The sequence below is a fragment of the Neolamprologus brichardi genome, chromosome 9 (genome assembly GCF_056152115.1).
Source record: "Neolamprologus brichardi isolate AB-2024 chromosome 9, ASM5615211v1, whole genome shotgun sequence".
Lineage (NCBI taxonomy): Eukaryota > Metazoa > Chordata > Actinopteri > Cichliformes > Cichlidae > Neolamprologus > Neolamprologus brichardi.
The window spans coordinates 26,525,484-26,543,527 of NC_142112.1; the positions used below are offsets into that span (position 1 = coordinate 26,525,484).

The 18,044-nt window shown below is 39.5% G+C and overlaps 1 protein-coding gene across 3 annotated transcripts; it reads left to right on the plus strand.

Annotated features, from left to right (window-relative positions):
- Positions 1-887: 887 nt before the first annotated feature.
- Positions 888-6,461, plus strand: adcyap1a (adenylate cyclase activating polypeptide 1a). 3 transcript variants are annotated; one of them, XM_006795031.3, is made up of 7 exons: positions 888-1,183; positions 1,404-1,505; positions 2,052-2,186; positions 2,897-3,001; positions 3,812-3,946; positions 4,510-4,630; positions 6,021-6,453. In XM_006795031.3, the coding sequence occupies exons 2-7, from the start codon at positions 1,411-1,413 to the stop codon at positions 6,027-6,029; spliced, it is 600 nt and encodes a 199-aa protein (XP_006795094.2). In that variant the 5' UTR covers positions 888-1,183; positions 1,404-1,410; the 3' UTR covers positions 6,030-6,453. The 3 variants fall into 3 exon arrangements, with proteins under 3 accessions (XP_006795094.2, XP_006795093.2, XP_006795092.2); XM_006795029.3 differs by having other exon boundaries at positions 1,156-1,183; positions 4,510-6,461; XM_006795030.3 differs by lacking the exon at positions 2,897-3,001 and having other exon boundaries at positions 4,510-6,461.
- The last annotated feature ends 11,583 nt before the right edge of the window (positions 6,462-18,044 follow it).

Genomic DNA, 18,044 nt, shown 5'->3' on the forward strand with positions numbered 1-18,044 from the left:
AATGTAACATGTATAAAAAGTGCTCATAGTACACAGTTTTGCTGATCAGTGAAACCCCAAATTGTCATTAAGGGTCCCTGAATTGTAAGTTTTCAGATATCCCGTGTCTTTGCACCAGTGGTTTATTTGTGGTTGAGAAAACTTCCAATTGATTATCTGTAATATGTGTTAAATAACCCCTTTTAGAAGCTTTATGAGTAAAAATAAGAAACACTGTCACAAAAATCTATCTATCTATCTATAGAATTGTGCCATTATTCTGTAGAGGTCAGATTGTGGGGCAAAAAGCTAAAATTATGAGTACAACCCAAAACGTCCATCCAGTATGGATCCTTCAGCAAGTTCACGTTCAGGCTCTGAACAATACTTAGATATGTGGTTGTGTAACTGAGCCTCATCTCCTCTGCAGAGGCGGACATTTGAAAAACAGGAAGGAAAAACGATTAGTACATAGCAGCTTTTTAAGTCCTTGAAACATCTCTTTGTTGCCTCTAGAGAAACGATCCATTTTTTTCTAGAAGAAAGCATGACTGTCATATTTCAGCACCCCCAACACAAACTTCAGCACTGGACAGCTCCCCACCACCTCCACCTCCACTAGGCCCGTCATGTGATCCTATTTATGGCATGACGTCAAATATTGACATTAATTCACTGTTTAATGAATTATAATGTTTGAATTCAAACTTCTTTTTTTATGGCGTGGCTTGGGGGGGGGCTTTCATTGACGCGAAAGAGGGATGTACTCTAATGGGACTGGTGAGGTGGGTGGGGGGGATGACGCAGCTGCCCACCTCCCCCCACCACTCCCCCCTTACTCCCCCCTTACCTACGTGACAAGTGAAAAAGGCATGCTTTCGGAATTATGCATAAAAAAACCAAAGGGAGTACAGTTCGCAGGACGCAGGAAAGTTTCCTGCAGACAAATGTTTGCCGCTTTTCTTCTCCACCGCGACCGAGTCCGCTTAGAAACTCCCCAAAACTGAGCCGCAGGTGCACAGCGGGCTACGCACACTCCGACCGAGCACAAGGGCACCGAAGAAGCTCTTCGCTGAGTAACAGAGGAAGAGAGGAGGAAGGGAGAGAGAGTGTGTGTGTGTGAGAGAGAGAGACTGAGATAGAGATCCTATCTCACTCTCCCAGTTGAGATTTTCAGCGGATCGCGTCCAGCGTCTCGCAACTGGTAAGAGGAGCCACTTTTGGGGAGTCTTTTCTTCTTCTTTTCTTTCTTTTTATTCTGGGTAAAAGTGAGGCGAGTCCTGGTGTGTGGTTGTCTGTTTGCTTTGAAACTCAGGTGTGGTGTGAAAGCAGCTAAAGTGAACCTACCTGATCGTAAAACTGTGCTGTGAGTAGATTCGTTTAACTGTTGCCTGACTTGATGGCGCTTTTTTTTTCTTTTGCAGCAGGACAATGTCTAGTAAAGCGACTTTAGCACTATTCATCTATGGAATCATAATGCATTACAGCAACAGCTCACCTGTGGGGCTTAGCTTTCCCAGTCTTAGGTATGTATGCTCTTATCCGTCTTTAAGTTTCACTTTTCAGTCGCTGATTTGTCGTTCGTGTGCAGCTCCTGGTGGGCACCGAGCACCCGCAGGGCACAGGGTAACGAGCTTATCTGCTTTAGAGTTAGTTATGTCTGGGAGTATAATAGCCGATTGGATTACTGGATAACATCATCTGACAGCCAATCCATAGGGCTGAGAAACATTCACCAGGGAGCGGCGGTAATGAAATTTAGGCTGCTGAGGCAGTGAACAACCTGACCTGCAGCCATTAATACACCGGATGTATGTGATTGAATGATTAATAGAAACGAGTTTACTGGGTTTAAACAAGTTCAAATCCCAATTAGTTAAGAGAATTTCGTGTGACTAATCCTTAAAATTCCAACATTTAAAAAAAAATGTTGTGAAAAGAGTTCCTGAAACTCCTGATGTGTGATCTTCTTTCTGAGTTAGAATTTCATGTGAATATGCGAATAATATACTAAATGAAGTGCAGATGTGAAGAGAAACTGGGAAAAACTGTCCATTCTTACTTTTATTCAGACTTGACGGCGATGTTTATGATGAGGACGGCAATTCCTTACCGTCCCTGGATTACGACAGAGATCAAATTGAGGCGAGGAGCGCTCCGTCTGTCGCTGACGACGTCTACACTTTGTACTACCCTCCGGAAAAAAGGTGACTTTCATATCGGCTACGAAAAACTCTCCCCCCCCCCACCCCTTCTCTCTTTTCTCTCTCTCGCTCAACGTGTTGCAGACATCCATGTTGAACATCTCATCGCCGTGCAGTCCCTATTTATGTCCATGTATGTGTATGTTACGTGTTAATCAATGTATTGTCGAGATTTTGTAACTTCAAACACGAAGGTTTTATTTTAATCATTTTTTTTGTTTTGAAGCTTTAACAAAAACAAAAACAAATCAGTCTGCTTTGAAACGGTATCCCGGGGAAAAGTCATTGATTAAAGTCATTAAAATTTAATGAAAGAATAGAGATGATGATTAATATCTTCACTTTCCAAGAAAAAGGGTGGGGGGTGGGGGGGATCAGCAACGTCTCTCTGCGTCAGGATGCGCTGAATTTACCTCCCGTGAAGACTCAAAAGCTTGTTTTTCTTTAAATAAGCTAAAAAATAAAAAATAAAAAAAAAGTTATTTTGAATCAAGAGGAATGTCTTGGGAAAAATAATGCTTTTTACGGATTCACTGTAAACCACAAAGGAAATGATCTCATAGTGACTCGTAGAGTTTTTACTTAAAGGGTGGAGGGAGGTTTAAAAAAAAGCCCGTTTTAGGCCTAAATAATCTATTTAAGGTGGATATTTTTGCAGTGTAGCGACTTGACATTGTGTGGTGATTTTACTGTGTGGCTATCTATCATCCCAGAACGGAAAGACATGCAGACGGCATGTTTAATAAAGCCTACAGGAAAGCGCTGGGTCAGTTATCAGCAAGGAAATACCTTCATTCTCTGATGGCAAAACGTGTAGGGTAAGAGCTTCTTCTTGGTTGTCACCTCTTCTTTTCTTATATTAAATGTGTTCTGTCCTATGTGTGTTTTTTCTCCGTTGGTTTTCTTTAAAAACTCATAATTCACGCTGTTATACGTACTGTATATGTCTGTGGTCCCATTATCTCCCAGCGTGCTGCTAAATAAATCGCCCTCGCCCTCTGAATCAGCCCTTATTAATGCTATAGAAAATCGTCAGGGGGAACACAAATGGGCTCTTGATTGATTTGGGAAGTGTCATTTTCTGAGCTGGCAGCAATCTAAAGGCGCAAAGGGAAGAATTAAGCCGCACAAGTTTAAATTTATCTCCAAATGAATTATTTATGGGGACTGAGTCCCAGTGGTTCCCGGTGGAAGGAGGGGTGGAGGGTGGTGGAGGGGGTTGCAGTTCCTCTACAGCCTTATGAGCAGGCCCATCACATCTCAGTGCAGGCATGAAAAATAGTGAAGGGGTGGGTTAAAAGTTAAGCAGAGGGAGCATGAATCAGTGTAGAAAAAGCCTTTGTAAGATCATTCTTGTGCTCTCTACCATGCTGCCTGTTTTTGTCAGTAAATCTCCAACAAATGTTTTAAACTGAGGATGCAGAGTGAGTGTATCCACAGCTCTCCTGGCTGGTGATCAAAAAGGAGGAATGTGGTTATCCAATGATTTTCCTTTTTAAGGAAAAACACAAACAAAATAGATTTAGCACCACAGGCTGTACATATGGGTGGGTTGCGTGGGTGGGTCTTGTGAATGCATCATGTATCCGTGTGCTGGTAGTGAGACCCGCCTCTCGTCTCTCCCACAGCGGGGGGAAAATGTTGGATGACAGCTCAGAGCCCCTCTCCAAGCGACACTCAGATGGGATCTTCACAGACAGCTACAGCCGCTACAGAAAGCAAATGGCAGTCAAGAAATACCTGGCGGCGGTCCTTGGGAAAAGGTATAGACAGAGAATTAGAAACAAAGGACGGCGGCTGGCATATTTGTAGCATCTTCCTCCTCCTCTCCTGAAAAACAAAACAAAAACAAAAACAAAAAAAACAAAATCAAAGTGTGTGCAGCCCCAGATGAAGTCATTTTGAAATCTGACCAATCAGTGGATCGCTTTTGTGTTCTTAAACATGTATTTATGTATGAAGTAAGCCATTAAAATGAATATTTTGATAATAATATTGTTTTTTATTTTGTACTTAAAGCACTTGAGAACGCACATATCTACTTTGTGGACCAATTTTTCTTTGTTTGTTTGTTTGTTTTGTTGTTGTTGATTTAAGAAAATTTAGCCTCTATTTCTGTATTCATTGATTTACTCATTTTAGGCTAATTTATTGAGGGGACACAGTTGTCTGACGTGACTGATATGCTCCAACAGCCCTGTCTTTTAAAAAATTAGCAAAGAGACATGAATGTGAGGAAAATAAATAGTTTAAAAGACAATCAATGTATTGAATGCTGCTTTTTGTGACGTGACATTAAGAGTTTAGTTGTCTTTATTCACAACAGCCTTGAAGACATAGGTTTTCACCATATCCTACAAGAAATAGACTTTGATGCCCTCCCGGACGGGGATGAGTTTGAGGCTTTTTTGGGAGAATGGCTGAAACAGTTCTCTCCCGAAATCCCGGTGAGTTTCAGGCTCTTTCCTGAGGCTGTGTCCTTGCAAGGGGCTTCTTACGCCCCTCCTTTTTTCCCCTCCTCACCTTCAGCTCTCGTTTCAAACACTCAAAACTCAACCTCTTCTTCCACCTCATCTGTGCTCCTGTCTCTCTAGACTCTCACAGATTTTTGCTTTTAATTAACCCATCTATCCACAAAAAAAGTGTGGAGACATGAAAAAAAAGTAATTTTAGTTGGCTGGAAAAAATGCCAGTTTTGTTAAAGTAAATTTGAGAGGCTTGTCAAAATAAAAGCCTCCAAATCTGAGATGAAGACCAGAGTACTTTTGAGGTTTTTCTTGCCCTTTTTCTTCCTTGGTGTTTACAAAGTGAGCACGCACACATACACACGCACACACACACACACACACACACACACACACGCACACACACACACACACACACACACACCTTTGACTCGTGTAAAGTGCCAATCTTGTGTTTTCTGGATTCTGTGTTTTGGAAACCTCTTATTCTGCTAAAGGTTTTCTCACGCCTCTCTGCCCATTTAATAAGTATCACTAACATCTCAAGCACCATCAGGCAAATTTAAAAGAAAAAAAAAAGAAACGATACTTGTTACATGGTAACTTATTCATCAGTTTGTTCTTTGTGAGAGACATAACAAGGCAGTTTGAAGCTTTGTGTTTGAACCTTCTGGGTCTATTGTGCTTCCATTCTCTGTCATGTGAACCGATGTAAAAACTACAGTAGATTGCATGATTAAAGTAATTGCACTAGCCACCGCATCTGTGCAGACGACTCCAACTAGATGGTTTTGCTTGCTTTCTGACTACTACAAACATACACGCCTTTCATTTCTGGATGTTGTTTTGTGTTCTGTTCTCTTCACATTTTCCCTCACATTTCTACACAAAGCTGTATGTCCTCTCTGAATGCACTGGCGAGAGTTTCCCAATCTAATGTCATACTTTATGGGTTTGTTACTTAGGCAAGGGAGATTTTTGTAATCTACTGTTGAATTGTGTGCGAGAAAAAATAACTGGATGATTCATTTTCTAGTATCTTTATACGGCAAAAGCCACAATGATTGATTATATTAAAAAAAAGAGAGTGAGGATATGATGTAAGCAGGGTTAGAAACACACAAAGAGAACTGAAGTAAGGGAAGCAGGGGTGGGTCAAATGACAAAGAACATGCTGATTTTGAAAGGGATCAGGGCAAGTTTATACAACCAGCACGGTTAGACCAAAAACTCAAAGTCTTAGTGGTCCCCCGCCGCCCCTACAATCTGCACACTTCTTACCAAATGTGTTAGGAAGGAATAACAGCAGGGTAAACGTTTCCAATTTGTGTTTACTGTATCAATCTTTCTTTAATTTTGCATTCCCCTCTAGGGTTTGTGACGCAGGAAGCAGTTTGCGGCTGTGGTGCCTTGCATCGACTTTAAAATCGCCATGAATCCTAGATGGCTATTTAGTGGCCCTACAATGCTGCACATCATCAGCTTACATTTCACCCTTTTGTTGTTGTTGTTGTTGTTGCTGTTGTTTTTGTGTTGCACAGATGTTTGATATAGTCTTAAGCATCATTCATCTTAGACGTCAAGCACTGTTGCTTGCGCTGCTTTTTTTTGCACTTTGTGTTTAGAGCACTAGATGTGGATTTTTGTGAAAATAAAGCGAAGAAGCAGTTTTCCGCACTCCATAAAACATTATATGTATGGTAATTCAAAGCGCCAATAGCCTTACGAAAATGAAATAATCTTCAAAGATATATATAGAAATATATATATATATATATATATATATTTACTGTGTGGAAAGTGAATATTAGACTACTTCTTCGAATGGCCAAGGGTCAAGTCAATAAATGTTTAAAAAAAAAAAACGTGTTGTAAGATTTGTATGAATAAATTTTTGTAAACAACAAAAAAAATTTCGTCTAATCTTTGAAGCCAGTATCAACAGAACTCATAACGTTTGAGAGGACGCTAACTAGTGATGAAAACCTAAATCACCACATTCTTTCAAAGGAAAGAGACTATCCGCTCGACAGTTTTGAAGGGATGTCACGGTACATGAGAAAGGACATATAAATTAAAGGAAAAAATCTGGTCAAAGAACAATGGTGAAATATTAGCAGCATGAAATATAAAATAAACTGCACATAGCCAGATAAGACAAAACGACATCATGCAAATGAACCAAAGAATGGAATTTATGTTGGAATAACCAAAATAGGAAGCAGACATTGCTTCTTTATCAACAATGGGTTTAATTTTGTTGTGAAAACCCCACCAAACTGCAGAAACAAAGGAAAGCTGGTGAAAGGGAGACCAAAAAATCCAAGTCTCTGCCCCATTTTCACCGTGACTCAGTCAGTTTGGCGGAGGAACTGTGACACCAGTTGGCCGGGTGACTACCTCCCCTTGGAAGAGCATGAGTAAAGAGATGTGGGAGGGATCACCCAGCCTGCACCACACACTGCTTCGCTGCACTTTACACCTCTCTGGGACTTCAGCAGTTGCGACCAAAGGCCTGCAGGACTGGTGGAACAGTTGGGCTGTCTGAACACTGGTACTGGCACTCTGTGAAAGGAAGAACTGGTGTGGGCTGGTTTTGAACAGAAAGTACGGGGTACACACATACATCCACATGTTTTTTAAAAAAAATGAAATGTCCAAACCTATATGGGAGGTGCTTCCTTTTATATCCCTAAAAATCTTCTTCCTTGTAACATAAAGGTGAAGGACTCCTTGAAATAGCTGCAGCCCAGGGTGATGCAATAATTTTCAATCTGTAAAAGACTATAAAAAAACCCCAAAATGAGACTCCAACATAAAATTTGCACAATTATATGGCATTTGATATGCATATATATTAACACAGTGTATCATTAGAATGTATATGGACCAGTGCTTTTGGTTAAACATTGCTAACAACTCTTCCAATACTTGCTCACATTTTCCAGTAGCTATACATGTTAGCAGATGTGGACTTCACAGTTTATCTTCAGTACCCCTTCCCGGCCAAATGTAGACCTTGTTTGGGTCCTAACACTTTTTCTGAGCTTTGCAAAGTGCAATTTGAGTTGTTAAAGTTTTCAATATCTGCTGCAAAAGACGTCTGTTGTTTCCGGTAAACTTTAATAAAGGCGTCAGCAGGATGCTACTGTAAATCTACAAAATGCACATGTTTATGATCTATGTGGTGACTATCACTATAACCACTACATGCATGAATGATAAAAATAGTACGATGTGAATCTCTATCAGCCCAGTGTGTCTCCCTCCCGCTGAGACTCCTGCGTTGTTGGAGCAGCCGATGGCATTTGGAATACCACCACCCACCCTGTCGCCCTCATCTCTCGTCTTTTCCTCACAAGTGACACCCTTTAAAACTTGTGTGTCTGTATCAATGCCAGCTAATGACCTTAAATAGATCTCCATATTTCATAATACCTGATAATAGGGCAGAAGAGAGAAGGACCTTTTCTATAGATTGAAGGCTTGTCTGCACGTCCCCCGCTCTCCAGACCGGCCCTCTGTATTGCCTGAAATCTCTTTAAAGGGCATCAATTACAATCACATCACTTGCGACAGTGAGTAGTTGCAGCAGGACACCGCCTTGCGCGTTATGGGATGTTAGACTGTGCGACCACACAAAGCCCGCTGTGTCTCTCTCGGCTCCCCCGTGTGCGTAATAACCCCCTCTCAGACATGAAGGCAGGGCTTTGATTTTCATGGCTGCGGCCTCAGCTCTCAGCGGAGCGCAGAGAGAGGATGATCAATGGGAGTGATCTGATTCCTTTGGCCCGTGCCAGACCCTTTCTTAACCCTGCTAACCCAATCAGCCAGTGTTGCCAGGCAACCAGTCCCAGGAGGATGCGTTGCAAGTGGGTGGGGTGCCAGTGGCTTTCCTGAGTACCAAAAGATCACAGTGGATATATTTCACTCAAATGGCACCAGTCTCAGCTATGTTGTCTTCTACAGGCTGAAATTGCAAGGCGCAGGGAGGGGCTGATAAACAGGCTCTCATACAGGCGAGCAGAGGTTGAGTAATGGGTAGTGATTCATAACGGGCACTCACACAAATCAATCACAAAAGCAAAACACGTAAATATGTGGTAAAGTAGGAACACTGTAGGAGCAAATAAGAAAATGAAAGTGAAAATGCGTCTTATATGGAAAACTTGAGTCCTGAATAAGTTAAGGATATGACAGGTAATAAGACTAAAGCACCAGGAATAAGTTTGCAGCCATACTAAGACTCTGTGTGGTTGTATTTAACTGTGTAAGAAAGTCACTGTCACTCAATGGTCAGTGGACTCCTACTGCTCTTGGCATTTGATTTTTTTTTATAACCACAAGTGACCATATTTGAAGAAGATGTTGGCATAATGGAGAGGGTGATAGCACCAGGGAGATAAACTGCATTCTTAACAGTCAGTCATGTTAACAGTGCAAAGCTCTGGGGGGCAAAACATAATTTAAATATCCTGAACATAGAACGTCAGTACACGACTGCCACTTTCCATCTGTTTCAAGCAACAGGCAACCTCCAGAGCTGAAAGGGAGCCAAAAGATAAGTGGCAGAAACTGCAGTTCCTCTAGTGACCACTTGAGGCTGCCTCCAAACGGTTAATCCCTATTGTGTTATGCATTAAAATGTCCAACTTTACAGCATTAAAAAGTACATCTACAGTCTGTCTTCTATGATTAGTTTTGTCATTCGTGATTACTCTACGTGGGGTTATTTATATATTTTTATAAGTCATCCACTTGGATAGTTGAGTTAGGCGTGTGGACACATTAATGGACACACGTCCCACACAGACACATGGAGCTGATTGGAGTTTGCTAGGCTTCATCCACTATATCAAGTTGTTGAACTGAGTCTGTTCTCAGTGTAGACGCTTGTGTTGTGTGGTACTGACCATCCAAAAAGTTTTGGTGACTGAGATTCATGAAAGCAATGGGTAGCATCAACCTTACGACATCCGTCTTTCACACTGTCTTTGGTTTCAAGTTATGAAAAGCTCGTCTCTCAAAAGAGACAAAAAACAACCAAGTCAGGAAAGTGCAAGGAAAATGTTCAGAAGAACAAATAAGCCTATGCATTTCTGTATTGTCTACTTGTATATATGAGGGTTTAAAGAAGTGTTTTTGCATGTAATCCTTGAATCTATGCTAGTAGCTGTCAAAAAACTGAGAGACTTGTTAGTGCATCCAGTTTAGAAACTAGCTTTCATTTTGTCAAAGCAAAGGCGAGATAGCATGCTATGGAACACTGATCTATCAGCTGTTAGTTTTCAGGGTCATTGTTGGCAGTGTTCTGGGGCAGTAGTAATAGGAGTAATATTGTTGAAAAGTCTTTTTGACATAAATCTAATTAACACTTCGAGTCATGTGAAAAAGAAACTTTTCACCCCGAGGTCAGAATGTCTAATAGAGAAACTGCAAAAACCCAAGAGCTCTATCTCAGACTCTACAGGCCTCAATTAGCATGTTGAAACTTCTCAACATGTATGGCTTGTCAAGAGAAATTCTCTTCTCTCTGAAACAAACACGGCAGCACAGCTTGGGTTTGCAAAGTTGCATCTGAGTAAATCACAAGACTTCTGGACCAATGTTCTTTGGACAGAAGACCAACCGAAGATGTTTGGTCAACGAACTGATGCAGTGTTGCAAAATTCCTCCACAATGATATGAAGGACTGACAATCATACAGAAGACACATGTTTACAATTTGGCAACTGTGCTTGTTTGTCAGGGTTAGGGAAAGTGTGTTTCCAAGCTGTGCTATACTCTACTCTTCAAGGTGAAGAATCCAGAACAATAAACATATATGTATATATATGTTTATATATACATATGTACATATACATATGTATATGTATATATATATATACATATATATATATTACACCAGCAGCCCACTGATACAAGGCAGTATCCATCCATTGTTCACACAAAATTCTGACCCTACCATCTGAATGTTGAAGCAGAAATCAAGACTCATCAGACCAGGTAACATTTCTGATCTTTTATTGACAATTTTGGTGAATTCATTAAAATTGTAGCCTCAGTTTTCTGTTTTTTTTTTTGCTGACAGAAGTGGCTCCAGGTGTGATCTTCTGCTGTTGTAACCCATCTGCTTCAAGGTTCAACACGTTGTGCATTCAGAGATGCTCATCTGCATACGTCGGTTGTAACAGGTGGTTACTTTGAGTTACTGTTGGCTTCAAACAGTCTGGCCATTCTTCGATGACCTCTGACATCAACAAGGTATTTTATCTCAGAGAACTAATCCTCACTGGATATTTTCTCGTCTTCGCGCCATTCTTTGTTAACCCTAGACTTAGTTGCTTGGTAAATTCCCAGCACATCAACAGTTTCTGACATACTCACACCAGCCCGCACCAACAAGCATTCCACATTCAACGTCACTTAAATCACCTTTCTTTTAAAGTTCCTGCCATGAGTAGTTGAAGACATATACCCATATAAGGCGGTTGGAGAGTGTTCTTACCACAGTACCACCAACAAAAATATATTTTTTCTGTGAAGTTTATAAATAGGAGCACCCTCAAAAACTAGTGCTACTCACTTTATGAGCTTCTCGTTCTCCTCCCTTCAAAAGACAGATGATGATTAACTTGAGATTGAATTAACTTTCCAGTCTCAAGACTAATTTCTCTTCTGTGAAATTGGGTTGTGAACATGTTATTTCTGATAGAAGCAAAGGTAGGAATTTGTTTACTTTGAGTCCCAGTGTGCATGCATATGGGTGTCTGTGTGGTATCTTAGTTCCGTTCTGTGTGTAGTAACAAAGGAATAGACAGCTCTGCCAGCAGTTCACAGCTCACCTTGTTAAGTGGTTGGAAGTTCTGCTTTTCATCCCACCTTTCTAGCAGAAGCATTAAGTGCTGGAGGCAAGTCATTTTTTACTAACCACTGTATCTATAAGAACCCATCAGAACAAAGATTCATATCGCAATTGCGACTTCACAATATTTTACGTCCATATTGTTAATTTAAACCTGCATCTGGTGCACGCACACAGCCCATTTCCCACGTTTCTCCCCTACCCTCCATCTCACTTACTCTCCACAGACCCTTACAGTACATCACAGCCCAATTAGCGTTCTTCTGCCTCAGACGTCATGGCAGTCTAGGTTCAGAGGCTGGAGGTTGGAGAGCATGTTCCCTGGATTTGGACTGAACGCTGTACTCATTACTGGACTTGTCAGCTGACCTCTGATGTGATTTTCCTCACATCATTAGAGATGCTGCAGATCTCCGAGCTAAACCGGACTTATCCACACTCACGTCACAGCGCCATTATCTACTGCCGTCACGCTATCGATCTATGTATTAGCAGACAGTATAACCTCATGAAATCATCCGTGTGCAGGACAGTGGTTGTAACTTTGCAAGCAGACAGGGTGAAGGAGGTTGCAGACACTGTGCAAATGTGTACACAATTAACAATTCCATCCTACTATGGTGATTCAACCTTGTGTTGAGAGGTCATTGACAACGATGTAAGCGATAAAAGTCCTTTTTGTAGTAGTTTTCATATCTGGATGCTCATCATTCATCCACCAACAGAAAGATGGTGGTAATAAATCAGTTTCTCTAAATCCTGCTAAAGATAGAGGGAGAGTTAATTTATCTCACTTGTGCTGACGTGGATGTACCCGTACTCTGTTGTTGCAAAAAAAATGTACCTGGTGAGCATATATAAATCATTCACTACCAGAATAGTACATCCAGTCATCTCTTAGAAAAGCAACATCAAATACTTACGTACACAAGCTATTTTAGCCTTGCTCTTTTTTTCCCTCCTGCAGCTCAATGAAAACACATTTTTACTCAAAGAAATAAATAATCAGAGAAAAGGGTGCAAGACAAAATAAGGTTTTGCTTTGTAGATGCAACTTTGAGTCAGTTTGTTTCTTAACATGTATAATGAATAGAAATACAAAAAATGTACTTATGTATCAACTTAAAATAGTAAATAGAAAGTTAAAGCTTGCCACACTTTGTGTGTATTTGGAGCTTCCTGTTTGCTTTATTTTGGCTTTCTTGGTGATGCACCACACAAACGAACAAGGTAAAAGGAGCGAAGAAGAGTCTTCAATGATATATCATTCAGGAGGAATTTCAAGTGAAACACTTTAAGCTCTGTCCTACAGGACCAATGAAGCTATGAAGGAAAGTTATACAAGTTTATACAGACAGCAACTAGAATATAACGAGAATTTTGTTCCTGTCATTCATGTCAAACCTACACTATTAGCTAGATATCTTTTAAAATGTAATAGGTTCTAACATCAGTACGCATTGATCTGATTTGCAGAGCTGAGGTGTCCGAGGGGAAAAGAGAACCAGTCAGGAACAACTTACTAATTTGCAAAATCTTGCAGGTCATAGTGTTGACTGCACCGAGCCTCGTATTTACTAACTTTTACATTCTTCAAATCCAAGTAGAACCTCATAAACTCACCGACACAGAAACTATAACTCTGCTCTTGGTGCTACGCTCACATCTATCACAACATATTTGCTGAGCTAAGTTGTCTTGAAATATAGATAAACATGTCCTAGATACCCAAAACATAAAAGAAAGAACTACTGAACTGAAGAAGTTCTATATAAATTATAGATTTGTTATATTCTTTGGCTGTATGTTCTTTATATATATATATATATATGAATAAGAGGAAGTTGATATATATATATATATATATATATATATATATATATATATATATATATATATATATATATATATATATATATATCAACTTCCTCTTATTCATCTTTACTGGAAATTAAAGATGGAAATTTCCTTCATCGGTCTTCCTGGTTGCGGGGCAGCCTAATAAGATTTAATGGATTCCTTTAAACCCTTTAGTGACCACCTTCTTTATGACACACAGATAAACAGGTGATGAATAGGAAAGGTAATTAGATGCGACTCCAGCTGAAACATGTTCGTGAATTAGCTGAGCAATTGCTGCGTGACCATTTCAATCTGGTTTGCAGAAGAAATTAATTTTCTGTCATATGCGATTAGACAGCTTGCTTTGGATGTTATCCTGTTTACGCTTGAGTAAATGATTCATTTATCGCGTTTGGATTTTATAGATCATCAACATTCTTTTTACAATGTTGCCAAACATTTGTTTTAATATATTTTACAGTCCTTTAGAGTACATTTCTTGGGCCGTGCAGGTTTTAGAGGTCTTATTCACAACATGCCAAGTTGTTTGATGTCCTTACATAAACAGTAAGTAGGTTAATGACCTAAAACAGAGGTTGACCTAATTTTCACCTGACCCCTAATCTGCAACTTAGTAACCACTGTAAAACTACCTTAATTACGCTGGTGGTCACTGACTGAAGATAACCTTTGGGTGGTTCATTAGAGTTAGCTACTACATGAATGAGCTCACTATCATTCTTGTCTTCTATGCTCCCTGTTTCATATGTATCTTTAATATCTTCAGTTACTAAAATAGAGCCTCTATCTTTAGCTGTTCACAGTTCATCTTAGCAGACAGTGACTGCTCCTGAAATAAAGCGTCCTGTCTAGTCAGACTCCTCCCGAGGTAACGCTGCCGGGTGGAAGTGTTGATGAAGCAGCAGGGAGCGAATCGCAGAAATTCAATTCAGGTTTATTTATATAACACCAAATCACAACAGCAGTCGACTCAAGATGCTTTCTACTGTAAGGTAAAGAGCCTCAAAATTATATAGAGAAAATCCCAACACTGAAAAGTGGGAAGGAAAAACTCCCTTGTAACAGGAAGAAACCTGAAGGGAAAGAGAAAATTGAAAAGATAAAATTCCCATTTAAATTTAAGAAACTCTAGGAACCACAGCTAAGACTGCAGTCTGAGAGCGAAGAGCTCTATTAAGATAATACAGTACTATGAGGTCTTTAAGATAAGATGGGGATTATTCAATATTTGTATGTGAGGAGAAGGACTTTAAATTTGATTCTGGATTTAACAGGGAGCCAGTAAAGCCTGGGAGAAATGTGATCTCTCTCTCGTCCCTGTTAGTCTCCTTAAAAAAAAACAGAAGACTTTCAAGAACTGAAAAATAATGACATCATCATTTTGTAGCTGTTTAATAATTCCAGGGTAAGAAAACAGAAAAGGAAGAAAATGCAAAAAACACAGCCAAACAGCTGCTGTAAACTTTAAAATGTGCAAGGATGGAAAAAGTTACGGTCTACGGTCTTCCTCGTGTCTTGAAAAATGCATGATACTCGTTTATTTGTCCCTTGCACATGCTGAAAAATCTCTGCTGAGCAACAAACAGCCTCCTCTGTCAGAATCAGCACCATTACTGTCTAACAGTGAACTGTAGTGTTAAGCTCAGAGCTTATTAAAAAAGACTGAGCACACCGCATCTTCAGACAGCCCAGAATCCTTCATTTTTCTTAGTGTTTAGGAACACATGAAGGGGCTGTGCGCCTGGGTGTCATCCAGTGTACATTCTGGTCTTTCATTGGCCCTTATGTCTTTGTTGGTGTCCTCTTTGAAGGAATTGAATTATGTCATTAGGTTTTTTATCCAATAACATCATCAACCACACTGAGTGTTAGGAAATCCAACAAATTATTCTTAACTAGGACAAAAAGTGTGTACGTCACATGCTACATGCTTGTTTCATGTTGCTTTTAGGTATATGTATCAGTTTGAGCCAAGCCTCATTTCTTTATATTTTGTAAGGAAAATTGGAATATGTTCAAAAATACATAGAAACACAAATTCTAACAAGTTACACATACTGAACTCTCCTAGTTCAGTTCTTTCTTGTCTTTCTTTAAGTAGTCTTTAGAAATAGTTCTTCAGGCTTCTTCAAGGACCAAAATATACCAGGTTTTCAGCTAATATTTCTTTGCTAAAATACTATTTTTCCAGTCAAACTGTGTTATTTTTGTGATTTTTGACATTCAACTAAAGAAATGGGAACAAACCATATGTTTTGTGACAGGCTGCAAGTAACAAGTCCTCAAAACAAAATTTGAAATTGCTGCTGTGAAAAAAAACCCCTCTGAAAGACCTTCAGAAAAAACTGGAGAAGTATTGCACAAGAACATTTATTTTTTTAAAAAAAGCTGACAAGAAAGTCTGACTCCTGGAATTTAAATAAAAAGAAATTACAAAGGGCTCAGGACTTACTATACTATATTACTCACAGTTATATCAGGTAAAACAGCTTCACATAAACGATGTAAACACACTCGGTGGATGTGAGAGGCCTCACTAGTTTCTTTCCTAAGTCTTTATCACTGTTTATGTCTGTGTGTGTTTCACTACACAAACAGAGTTCCGAACAAGCCTCAATCCAACTTCCAAATAATTATTTCACACTCAAAAGTCACATTAATAGCCGATCAGTCATATTTGTGAACAATAACGTAACAGGTTAAAACCCTGCGGTGGACAGACAACCTGCCTCTTGCTCTAAAACAGGTGGGTAATCTCAATTCCCAGCATGACCCTCAGCTGGATACATAGTTAAGAAAATGGATGGATAAATAACAGATTATATGACATGTCTGAGCTGATTTTTAAAATGTTGCAGAGCATGAAACAGAGTGTCAGTAATTATGAGTCTGTTCCTGCAGTTCATATATCAGGACAGAGTGTACAACAATTGCTAATGGTTCCATTATAGTGGACATTAATGGGTCTCTGGAGGAGCTCTGGTTTGTTGGGCTTACACTGTTTTAGAAATATTACTAAAATGAACTTGAAACTGAAATCTAGTCCACCAACTGTGACATGTTGTTTTCTCCTTTTTTGTAAAAGGTGCACTAAATGTACCTCTAAGCATGAAAGTTTCACAGTTGCTCAACACATGCTAATATGAAGCCTACAGTCTACCTTTTACTTATGTATTCACACTGAATTAATATCAGCATTAAATATTATTCAGTGAGAATGCAGGAGGGCACGCTATAGCCCCTTGTGGCCCCTGAGGTTAAAGAATTTCATCATTTTATATCATTTCTGCCAAATATATGTGTTTTCTTCATTTAATATTGAAACCTCTGCCCTCTGTATGACTACTGCAGCACTTCAGTGTTAACTATGAATGTCCTTAAACACATTCTGCACATGAATATGCAGAAGCTGTATGCAAGGAACATATTTTTGGTATCAAGAAAACTTGTGCTGATAACCGCTGACTACATGAAAAGCCCTACAGGTAAGTCAGCAGACTAGCTAATAGGTTCCCAGAGTGAGTGATCTTCTACTGCTTGCGCTGGTGTGAAACTCTCACAGGTTAGTTATCTGTCCAAGAGCTTAGCAAGTTCTCAACAGATATATGGTTCTTTTATAAAATGTCAAAGGGAAAAGCTTGTCTAGGTCCCAAAAGTAAGATTATTTAAAAAAGCAACTAATTCAAATTGAACTAATGCTTAGCCATAGATACTGGTTAAGGTGTTTTTGGATGATATCTACAGGTCCCATGTTTTCTTTTCAGGAACCAGTGGCTCTGTGTTTCATGCCCTTTAGCTACTTGTGAGTATAAAACAGTAGCTCGCAAGAAAACTAAGAATGGAACAAGACATTAGGAGAGAAGACAGAGATAATACATACAGAAACAAGACAACGTGGTAATGGTAGGACAGGGAGATTTTAGGAAAGAAGCAAAAACTAATAAATAATCATATAGTATTAAATTGGACATGTGAAGCAGCATCACATCCATCCGTCTTCTTCTGCTTATCCAGGGCTGGGATGAGGGGGCGATGCATTTATAATACATAACATGTAAATATAGATAGGTGATACCAATCAGTAATATCATTATTATAAACTTAGTTACTAACTATTACTGGAAGTAGAATTTGAGGTCATATATAAGCAAGTATATTAATATATGTACACAAATATTTTAAAAAGACACACATTTTCCTAAATATATTTATATATCAAAGCATGATAATTAAAATACAGTGGAATGCAGATCTAACACTTTACTCAAGGCTGAGGTGTTAAACAATTAACCTCTGGCAACAAGAAAGCATGAAAAAGCCACTCTCTTAAAAGTACGATGAAGCTTAAGTGATCGGTTATAAATAGTCTCCCTTTAACTGCAGCTCTGTTGTAATTTTTGAGCTTTAACAAATAATTATCATCACATAAAGGTAACGTTCATATCCCCCCCCCACAGGTGATGTGCCATGATCAGAAAGGTGGACGTGCTAATAATAGTGCTCATCAGGTTCTGTGTGTTCTTGGGGACACATTTTGATTTGAGTGTGCTGACGCTTCTCTAATGACAGTCGGGGCACGGCGGCTGAACCCACCCTGAATTTCATCGTCTCATACACCCCAAGGGTATCCAGTCAAACAAAAATCTACCTCCCCAGGAAAAGCCCGTT

What these genes read in the sequence shown, in the direction of transcription:
- adcyap1a (XM_006795029.3), top strand. Translation starts at nt 1,411, where the DNA reads ATGTCTAGTAAAGCGACTTTAGCACTATTCATCTATGGAATCATAATG. An exon ending in TACTACCCTCCGGAAAAAAG is followed by an intron (nt 2,187 to 2,896) that starts GTGACTTTCATA and finishes CTATCATCCCAG; the next exon opens with AACGGAAAGACATGCAGACG. An exon ending in GCGGCGGTCCTTGGGAAAAG is followed by an intron (nt 3,947 to 4,509) that starts GTATAGACAGAG and finishes TATTCACAACAG; the next exon opens with CCTTGAAGACATAGGTTTTC.